Raw genomic sequence first — 10969 nt, 5'->3', positions numbered from 1 at the left:
CAGGTACGTAGAGATCCGGGAGTGACGGGACGGATAGATTCACTGACCCCACACGCACACATTTTATCAATGCGTGGTCTTTGACCGCCATCTACATGTGAGGGTGCTAGACAAAGCGTTAGATTCGGGTATGTACTATGTATATTCAACTAAAATCATTTTGCTGGCGGAAAGAGACAGGCGTATTCCGTAGCATCGTTCGGCTCTGTGACTCGACTAACTACTCATTTTAAATGTCCACGCGGCTTTTTTGTTGCAAAGTAAAGTTAGCTCAGCGTGACATACTGTTTTTAGACTCCTTTCCATATGGAGTCTCTCGAAACTACTATAAATAGGAATTCCCACGCGTAAAGATGCATTTATTATAGCGTCGTTCGCTTGTTTTATTTATCTTAACGACGACCCGTTTTACGTAATAGGACCGTTAATTTTAAATTAATGAACTTACAAAGAAATACATATTTTAGAAAAAGCTTGTACTCATACATAATTGAAATGAATTATACGCTCGTTCACGCACTTGAGCTTTTAATCGTATTTATATCTCTATACTGCTTACCTAACAGCGGTAACGTACATATATTATTTATGAGCTGTTTTAAAAGTAATTCGAACGCGATAAAACAAAAAAAATGCTAAATAATATAGTCGAGAACTAGTTTGACGTGTTGTAGACAGCCTGTCCTAAAACTCTAGTGGTATCTATATTTATCCGGTCGCTAGGTACAAAAAAGTTTATTATAATATCTTCGTAGAGAAGCAGTCCAGTCGTCCACGCAAGGATGCGCGGGCGACGCGCGTTTCTTTTTAGAAAGTGGCACGTGTCGGGGTTGTTCACCCTGTGCGATCCGGGTCAGACACGGCGCCCTCGTCCCGCACCGCTCCCCCGCTAGGTACCTCGCTCATACCGCTCCACACTAGTCCTTGATAAGGGACACATCATTGACACCATAATCTACGCCAACGGCAACTGGGTCAACGGATAAGGCACTCCTTGACGCGCCTACGGCTTGCAGGATCCGATGCTGATACGCTGCGCTATCGGACTGCGAAATTTTAAGTAGAACATTGCGGCGTCGGCGATAATTTACGACTCTAAGCGGAACGATGACGTTTCACACATCACAAATAAATTATTGTAATTTATCACATACGTAGCTGAGAATAATTGCTAAGCGATGAAAAGTCAGTGCAATCTAACGCACCTTATGAATTTCACCCACCAGAATTAGATGAAATAACTAATAAAAAAAAACAGCAAATTTCTCTGAAAATAATTACTCGGTTTTAATTAGAAGAAAACATTAAGGAAATAATGATATGCACATTAAATTATAACTGACATAATTAATGCAAAACAATAAAATATACAACGATTAAATAATGTGATGTAGGTGGGCGTAATTACTAATGTCTCTCTTATTTTACGACATATTCCGTTGCCATCGAACAACTGCTACAAATTAAAAACAACTTATACAAAAATGAAGAATAAATAGTTAGTTCTTTTTTATTCACCGTTATTTTTATGATTGTATTAGCATTTGTGATGTTCTCCGTTAGTGCAGCAGAATTCTTTGCCGGCAGAAAAGCTGGTGGGAATCCAGTCGCCGCCACAGTTTTTCACAAACAAGAAGGCCTTTTCCCTATTGACATCGCGTTCTACAGCTCCACAGATAACTGGACCCGCTTTGGGAAGATACTTCAAAATCTGTTGATGTTAACGACATCTGTGAGTCAATTTACGAAGCTACTTCTGAATTACACAATAAATAGGTAATGCTTCCATTCATGCAACACAGATTCACATTAAAATACAATGTAGCTGGCTGTCCATGTGATAATCCGGTACAATATAGTACAACGCCCGGCTTATTTCTAACTGGAAAGTATTCATAATATTGATGAATTATATAGAATATTTTATATTATTGAAGCGTTCTATGTACCGGCCTAATTAAAAATCAATTGGTATTCGAACAACTTTAACACAAAATTAAGACTACCTAGTTTTTTTTATAACGCAGACGGGACAACCAGCTCATAACCGGAGCATACAAACATTAGTACGTGAAAGCCGCTACCAACCTTATGCTGTGATGTTTAAATCTAAAGCTTAAATCTCAATTAGGTATACAGAATTGCCTGCCATTCCAACTGGAATGTATTACTGCTTTGTTTACAGAAATAGGCATGGTGGAGGTGGCTCACAAGACGCCGTACCACCAATAATTGCGTAAATTATAAATGTGTCCATGCTATTCCTTCATCCTGAAAGCATTCGCGGTCAATATGTTGTAAGTACATATTTCTTTAGAAAAATTGGTTCCTGTCTATGAAATTTAAGCACCGGCATTATAGAATCTCTCGATACGAGTGCACCTGGCGTCTTAATCTATAGGCCGCAACAACTTCATATTTTTAAATTATCGATTTAATACTTTAAATGTATGAATTCTTTAAATATTTTAAGAACGTGTATACTTCTATACTATTGAAAACTTCATATGTCGGAATAAGGAATCGAGAAATACGTTTTGCGAGTTCAAGGGTTCGAATTTTAGAATACTTTTAGAACTTACTACATCAAGGCACGTACTGATACAATGCTTGAAGCCACCCGAGCCACAGGGTAGACTGGGTGAATCAGTATCATAAGTGACGACAGGCTCTCCTTGAGGTGGGCCCCGAGGTCTACCGCGTCGACCTTCTTTGACGCCCACTTGCTGGGACATGAACACCCCACACTGACACGGCTCGACCTGTTAAAATCAAATAAGTATCTCAGAAAGTAAAAAACAAAATAAAATTTTTACGAGACGGCCGTAATACCTAAAATACTTGGGTAAACTATCACTTCAATCTGATTTTCTACAGTTGCGTTTTGAAGGCTTTGCGTAAGTGTATAGTTACATGACGGTGCCTATTTCGCATCAAGGCCACATGCTCACAGATCGTGATAATTAAAAAAGGAAAACATAAAAATTTCATGTAACGAATAAAACATACATCATCGTACTCTTCGTCGAATTCTTCGGTGGATTTCTCTTCTTCTATGTCATGTCTCTTGAGTTTCCTTCTAGCTTCAGTCATCACCAAACACAAACATGCAGCCAGAATTACCAGACCCTTGCCACTTTGCATTTTTTCTAGACACTAATGATTTTTTTACGTAAAATGTAAATAGTCTGTAAATAAATGTAATAATGAGTAAAAATTCAAAGTTCTTCTTTTACAACTAGGATATATTTATTTTCAAAAACGTACAGTTTATTAAATATAAAATAGGAAATATAAGAGAAAACATTATTATGGGGAAACATTGCGGTGCAAAAAGTATATAAATCCATAGCACACTGTGTGATATATCTTGTGAATACTCTTGTGCTTCATAATACAATAGTGTAAGATTGCTGTAATTATTAAGCAATTTACATAATTATTGCACTCATTGATCGCAACTACGTAGTAGCTGATGTGATTAATTTGCGTACAAAAAATAATGAGGATTGAAAATGCTATCTAATAATTTCTAAACCATGAATAGTGAAACACGGTTACACACTTTATTTATATACATAAATTAACAAAATTAAATCTATAGTTTCATTACTATTACTTATAATACTAGTAAAATGTTAAAATTTTAAATCACTAACATATGTGGCTAATTTTTGTGTAGGTATTTAGTTTTGTGTTTTTGGGATGGACGGACTTTCGTAGCCTGGGGGCTTTTCACCTTCACCTGACATGATTGAATTTAATATTGTTATTCGCTTTGTCCAATCCTCAATCGTCCGTCATGTATAGTTTTTATATGCTATTAAGCTATCTTAATATAGGAAAAAAAAATTAGAATCCCCACAGAGCAGGATGAGAGCAACAAAAAAAAACTACTCACAAATTTCTCAAGAATAAATCAACCTTGGTTACGGGCTTCTCACATCACAATATAACCTTTTCGGTTTTCTATAAAATGTGACCGTACAAAATGGTTTTCTTTTTATATGAAATAGAATCGTGATACATTCGACTAAAGTTGTTCATAAATAGACATTGTCAGCGATTTTCTGTAAGAACATCCAAACGTGCCCCGATTGTGCGAAATTAATTTATTATTGAATAATGAAGAATGCGATCTACGTGACGATAATATTAAGACTATCATTTAATTAATATCAATCGTTACAATTTAATTTAAGCCTAATAGTTGTGTTTTCGTCAAAATAAAATGAACTAGCAATTACCCTCAAAAGTTGTTGACTTTAACATATTTAAAAATCAAACATACTCGTAAATTTTCTGGTGAATTTAAAATATGAATACTTACCAAATAATATCCTTCAATTAATAGTTTTTGTATAGCTAAAATCGTCGTATTTTTGCATCATAGCGATTACACATTTCGTATTGGGCGCTAAGGGTTTCGCAATGACTTAATTTCGATATAATGGAGAAAGATTACTGGTGGTAGGACGTCTTGTAAGTCCTGACGGGTAGATGCCACCACCCTGCTTATTTCTGTCGTGAAGCAATAATGCGTTTCGATTCGAATGGTGGAGCCGCCGTTATTTTTTTCCCTTACCTATGCTAATAGGCTTGAGAGGCTATTTCAACTTCACCTTTACGTGTAGGTGAGCTCACGGGGCCAAAACCGGAAGTGTTGCTAACATTGGCCCTGGCAAGAGCAGTGCTTCGCAGAATCTACCACCGGATCAGAAACGCGACCCGCTGAGAAGATCTGGCGAGAAACTCAGTGGGCTGTGTCTATGGGCTAATTTACTCGACGAGCCCTTCGTCGCAAGCGACGGGTTCGGCGAGGACGGTGACCGATGCTTGAGGTACCTAAAAGCACCGTTAATGGATCGGGAGGATCCATAATGACGTGCTTAGGGCGACGTCGACTGTTTACCGTTCGGTCCACAGGATCGGGTATGGTAACCGTTGTAATGTAAAAACGGAGACATATCTCAAGGTGGGTGGCGGAATTTACGTACTAAATGTCCGTTTACGTTCTAAATGTCATGTCTACGGGCTCCAGTAATAACTTAACACCAGGTCAACCGTGAGCTCATCAACCCATCTAAGCAATAAAAAAATGAATATGGCCAAAAGGTTTAATTCCCCAGACGCAGTAAGTGATGACTGAAAATTCTCTCGGGCTTTAGATGCCCTCATATAGATTTCGAAGCAGGCAGCGGGCACTGAAATCATCAAGTTTCGGTAATGTATTCGAAATACGGCGAGAATTTCAAGGTATATATGCATGGGATCCTCAGGGCATTTCGGTACTAGCTAGCACTTACATAAGAGGAACATGGCAGATTACGCAACCTCTCGATTTTGCATAGAAAAGATAGAAACTAAACATTACATACTTTATGATAATGACGGCCTAACAAAGACAAGAATTAACATCTTAGGCTATGATTACTCGGACTATTCTCTATACCCTTTATTATTTTTGCAGGATTCTTGACATCTAGGTAACAGTCTTAATTATGTCTCGGGCTCGCAAAAAACGAAGAAAACACTGCGCAAAATTCCCAAGGGATTCCAATTGATTTCGCGGACACTAATAACTAAGATAAAAATAGATTTCTGCGCCATTTCCAAAAAATAAGCCTTAGTTTATGGTCGAATTTCAAAAACATGCTACAGGAAAATCAACGGATCTTATAAGAAGTCTACTCGGCTCTTGATAAGACGATACGATTCTCACAACCTATCTATATTAATATAATTCTAACCTATGAACTTATATTTTACTTAATCTTATCTCTTAACCTCTTTGCTAACCCGCAAAATTATAATTTGCATAATTACTGGTGGTAGGACCTCTTGTGAGTCCACGCGGGTAGGTACCACCGCCCTGCCTATTTCTGCCGTGAAGCAGTAATGCGTTTCGGTTTGAAGGGTGGGGCAGCCGTTGTAACTATACTGAGATGAGCTCGTTCACCCATCTAAGCAATAAAAACAAAAAAAAAAAGATCTTAGAACTTATATCTCAAGGTAGGTGGCGCATTTACGTTATAGATGTCCATGGGCTCCAGTAACCACTTAACATCAGGTGGGCTGTGAGCTCGTCCACCCATCAAAGCAATAAAAAAAAAACCTCCGATAGGGGTGAACATCAAGAAGTCGGTCGTATATTTGTGAACTAAATAATGATTTTGTCCCTATGATTTTGTACGACATGTGCTCGTGCACACCGAAGAATCCTTTGCGGGGTATTGACAATAAAACACATACAAAGAGACAGTAAAGTTTAATAATAAAAACTTAAGCTTATTATTGGGACTGTTATTGTACATCGAAAAGATACATCAAAACAAAACAATCACAATCTCAAATACTTTCTCGTAAGAGAACATAACAAAGAAATATATAACAAAACAATTTAACAAGCAACAAACTAGCAAATGTGACAACCATTTCTTTAGAAAATAATTTAGTTTCACTAAATTTTATCTTATTTTAGGTTGTATCGAGGCCGCGCGATTAGCTACCACCGCCCAGCATATATTTGCCGCGACGCAGTCACGTGTTCTAATTTGAAGGGTTATATAAACGTTATATAATTGTGACAGTTGATCTTGTGTCATGGAGAGTGGCTGCATTCAGATTAGAATGACTATGGCTTCTATGGTAACCACAAAAAATTAGAAGACATTCCAAGTATTACTTTTTTTGTATACCGTCTAACAGATCACCCCATGGCACCTGAAGTTGTAGTCTTAATCATATATGAATACCGGTTTTTTTTCCGGGCCAGCTTCCGAACCTCCTACAAGGTCCCCACGCCTGGGGGGCACGCAGGGTGTGTGGGACTTGTTGACGATCTGCAGATGTTGGGAGCAGACCGTGGGCCCTACTGCACTAATAGACTCCCCTGCACTCTTAGACCCGACGTCCGATCTCTGTCTGGGGTCAGAACCCGGTCAGAGTAGACGGGTTCCAGCGGTCAACATTACAACCAGACTCGCGACGCCAACCCTAGGACGCCCAACCGACGGGTCGTCGAGGCGATAGTCGACGACCAAAGACGCCGGTCTCCGCAGTACGGCAAATATGAATACCAGCTACCTCAGCCCTTTAAGCGGAATTTTACACAACTGTATAGAGCTAGGCCTACAAGACACCTAATCAGCAATGACAAATACATTTTGAGAATTTTTATCCCAGAAACCGTAAACACTTTAGATACTAAATACATAGAAAATATCCAGGATCGACCACTGCATAATCGCATAACTGTCCTACAAATGTTTCAACTATTAAGCTACGAACTATTTGCCTTTTCCATATACTACCTATATGTTATCTATCAAATAATATTTTTAAGCTAAGACATTTACCACCAGTTTATATGAAACCATTGGCTAGTGACAATTTAACATTTCTAATAGGCAACCCGTGAGCGCTCATGTCTCAGACACAGTAATGGGACCAATTGAGATTCAGACATAATTCCTCTGGGCAATAAGTAGAACAGATTCGTCTAAAACTTATTAAATCATTTGTACTTAAAACTAGAAAATTATTTAACGAAAAAATATATTTGATATTATTTTATCAAGGCGTATCATTCACAATAAAACAGTGTAATTTTACAAGAATTAAAACTCACAATTAAAAATTTGAATCAAAATAGACAATTAATCAGTCTTCAAAATTTTTTTAAACAAATATTGTTCAATATTTTATCACTGGACAGTAAATTGGACAGAATTTAATATTACACACAATTAATTAATAAGAAAAACATTAAAAGTACCATAGATCTATTTATAAACTAATTGTACTTTGTAATACTTTATGGACTTTAATAATTGGCACATGTGATGGATCTATCACGCAATCCCTTAGAAGGTACATAATGTGACACTGCAGTAATAACATTACCATTTTATACACAATAAATACTTCAATATTCTAAATCTTATCAATATAATGTATTTTATGAATAAAAAATTTAAGAGTCTTTAGCTAAAATTAATTTAGCTTCGCCTTCAAATACAACTTTCTTTTCTTCTTCCACGATACAAAAAAATTTCACTTTGAGTATTTTTCTGACATCAACAAGTTCGACGCTTATCGTAAGTTTTTCTCCAACAAAACATTTGTTTGGGAATTTCATTGTTTGTGATACAAGTACTGTGCCGGGTCCTGGTAAATGTGTACCAATGAGTCCGGCCACTAAGCCATTCAGTAATGCTCCATGTACAATTGGTCTTACGTTTCCGCTGTTCTGATGGAGATAATTATGATCCCCAGTCAAATTTGAAAATGCATCCAAATCTTTCTGTGTCAATGTTTTTTGAATTCTAATTTTATCACCAGCTTTAAAAGCTGTGTTGCTGAAGGATGTGGTATGAATCTTGCATATTTTTTGATAATTTTTATTGTTCACAATAATATAGGGGAATCTATTCGAGAGCATCTTGTTCATTATGAAGTACGTTTATGTAACTATTCAGCTGGTCTTACACACATCTTGTAGAAAAAGTGTAGCTAAATTGACGATCCTCAAATCCTGCGTAGTTTTCAAATTTAACATCATATTTATAACGTCTTGATCAGTTATTTCAGTTTTTGTTTTCTCATTGTACATATATATCAATGTTGTTATTGTATCAGCTACAGTGTCTGTATCACTTGACTTCAATAATCGAAACAAAGGTTTTAATCCCAAGTGAGTTAAAATATAGTCTGCATTCAGTGGATCTGAAAAGTGATAATTCTTACATAAACATGTGAAATGTGAAATAGCAATATGATTTTATATGGGGTCAAATTTTTAAGGATGATTCTAGCGTTTTTGTAAATTTGGGATTTTACATTGCTTAGATGGGTGGACGAGCTCACGGCCCACCTGAAGTTAAGTGGTTGCCGGAGCCCATAGACATCTACAACGTAAATGCCGCCACCCACCTTGAGATATGAGTTCTAAGGTCTCAGTATAGTTACAATGGCTGCCTCAACCTTCAAACCGAAACGCATTACTGCTTCACGGCTGAAATACGCAGGATGGTGGTACCTTCCCGTGCGGACTTACAATAGGTACCAGTAATTACGCAAATTATAATTTTGTGGGTTTCATTTTTATTAAGCGATGTTATTTCTTCACTGTAGAAGTCAATCGTGAACATTTGTTAAGTACGTATTTCATTAGAAAATTTGGTACCCGCCAGATATCCACCGGATTCGAACACCAATGCATCGCAAGATACGCATACGCACAGAACGTCGTATCCTTTAGACCACAACGACTTCAAAATGTTTGTTTCTGTAAAATGACTGATAAATCTTTAGTATTACTAATTTCTTATTTAGCAATAATTTATTTCGGGTCTATTGCTATTTTATTAATGCATTAATGTATTTGCTATTCTATTCTTCCTTAATGAAAATATTATTGAGAGTCAGAATTAGATTTTTTTTTACTTTTTACTTTCTACTTTCCTTACTCTTCTAATTATTATCTTGAATACTGTCAGTAGTGTGGTGGCAGTATGTGTTGGTACTACTGTCAGATATAACATTAATAAACCATTTCAGTCTAATGGGCTTAAGACTTTCCAATATAATAAAGAGAGTTCCAATTTAATGGTATGTAGGGACAGTTACACAATATCGAGGGGAAAATGGCTTTTTGGTTTAAGCAGCATTGCACTTAAAACATTTACAAGAAAATGGTGCAAGCTTACTATATATTGTTGGGCCCTTTAAATTTTAATTTACTTTAAAATGCATCAAACCACATCTTATCACAACTCACCAATATTCAAATAGTTGAAGTATTTAAGTAACTAATTAAATTTAAATAGGGCTACTTTGATAATCTTAAATTAATTATTGTACATAATAATATAAAGAATACTTTTATTGTTCAGATTATTTCTTATAAGAGTTTTCATAAAAAAATTGACAGTTTAATTGAACTTATAATAATTTGAGAAAAGTATTTATCAATTGTTATCAACAGCTTACCTAAACACAAATTGCAGACACCCGCAATGGCATACCTTATTAATCTACCAATAGTTTCATTCTTCAGCACATACAAGAATATATCTAGTACTCCAACGTCTCTAATGTATGAGTAGTTCACAGGATCATATGCAAAATTTGCCAAATTGGCTAAAACTTGCAACTTTGCTTCTGTAAGGAAAAATAACATTAACAAATTGCAATGCCATGGAGAGAGCCGTGGAGAGACAGAAATAGAGAGAGATAGATTACTTTACTACACACCAAAACACAATCATCATTGTGTCACACAATCATCTCTTCTAAACAACCATTTTTATCTAGAGAAATTGTGAAAAAGATCCAGCAGGTATGTTATATATTATTCAGAAACAGAGCAAACCTTTATGCACATTACTTAATAATGAAGAAAAAAAACTAATGTATGATACAATAAATATAAATATGAAATATACATATTAAAATCACTATAATCATATCCCATAAGTCACATACACAATTTAATTTTACTAAAACGAAAAATACCATTATCCAAACGCAATAGGGCTAGCTGTACTGTGAGTACTCTTTAGCATTAAGGTCGCCCTTGTTTGTGCAATAGTTTTCTAACTATCTAAGATTTTTGAAAGTAAAAACTTTAATGGCAATTGTGAAAGTTCATACGTAAATCGCATTAAAATTAATTAAATAGATATTGCATGTATATTTTATTACCATAGGAACTTGAGTGTAAATATTCGTCGACTAATAATGACAAATATGCCTCGCGATCAGTACCATCTTTTGGGGTACGTTTTTGTAAGTGTGCTCTTGAACTGAACATTAAATTATAGTAACTTAAAAGGCTATAGAAAAAATCCTACTTTGACTGGACCACTTTCATTAAAGTAAATACGGTACACATTCCTTATTTTTCCTTTGATTCAATAATTCAATTGACACGCCATGACAGTTTTCTCTGTTGTTTTTGACATTT

At 35.9% G+C, this 10969-nt stretch overlaps 2 protein-coding genes across 3 annotated transcripts; both read right to left on the bottom strand.

Moving 5' to 3' along the window:
- Positions 1-1262: 1262 nt before the first annotated feature.
- On the bottom strand, positions 1263-3224 carry Fcp3C (Follicle cell protein 3C). Its single transcript, XM_028172762.2, has 3 exons — positions 3010-3224; positions 2583-2762; positions 1263-1711 (listed from the first exon to the last, which is right to left on the bottom strand). Exons 1-3 carry the CDS (start codon positions 3142-3144, stop codon positions 1538-1540), a joined length of 489 nt encoding a protein of 162 aa, XP_028028563.2. The 5' UTR covers positions 3145-3224; the 3' UTR covers positions 1263-1537.
- A 3029-nt stretch (positions 3225-6253) lies between these two features.
- LOC114241800 (armadillo repeat-containing protein 7) lies at positions 6254-10969 on the bottom strand. Of its 2 annotated transcripts, none has more exons than XM_028172770.2 (3): positions 10708-10969; positions 9994-10164; positions 6254-8727 (listed from the first exon to the last, which is right to left on the bottom strand). In XM_028172770.2, the coding sequence occupies exons 1-3, from the start codon at positions 10814-10816 to the stop codon at positions 8477-8479; spliced, it is 531 nt and encodes a 176-aa protein (XP_028028571.2). In that variant the 5' UTR covers positions 10817-10969; the 3' UTR covers positions 6254-8476. The 2 variants fall into 2 exon arrangements, with proteins under 2 accessions (XP_028028571.2, XP_089589152.1); XM_089733026.1 differs by having other exon boundaries at positions 10029-10164; positions 10857-10969.

The sequence above is a fragment of the Bombyx mandarina genome, chromosome 15 (genome assembly GCF_030267445.1).
Source record: "Bombyx mandarina strain Sakado chromosome 15, ASM3026744v2".
Taxonomy (NCBI): Eukaryota; Metazoa; Arthropoda; class Insecta; order Lepidoptera; family Bombycidae; genus Bombyx; species Bombyx mandarina.
The sequence above is the reverse complement of the archived record's forward strand: the minus strand, read 5'-3'. Positions and strand labels throughout refer to the sequence as shown.

Coding starts and splice junctions, on each gene's coding strand:
- Fcp3C (XM_028172762.2), bottom strand. CDS start 3,144: ATGCAAAGTGGCAAGGGTCTGGTAATTCTGGCTGCATGTTTGTGTTTG. Junction 2,763..3,009: donor TCGACGAAGAGTACGATGAT/GTATGTTTTATT, acceptor TGATTTTAACAG/GTCGAGCCGTGTCAGTGTGG. Junction 1,712..2,582: donor TCAGTACGTGCCTTGATGTA/GTAAGTTCTAAA, acceptor TAACATCAACAG/ATTTTGAAGTATCTTCCCAA.
- LOC114241800 (XM_028172770.2), bottom strand. CDS start 10,816: ATGTTCAGTTCAAGAGCACACTTACAAAAACGTACCCCAAAAGATGGT. Junction 10,165..10,707: donor TTTACACTCAAGTTCCTATG/GTAATAAAATAT, acceptor TTTTCCTTACAG/AAGCAAAGTTGCAAGTTTTA. Junction 8,728..9,993: donor TGTCTGCAATTTGTGTTTAG/GTAAGCTGTTGA, acceptor ATCACTTTTCAG/ATCCACTGAATGCAGACTAT.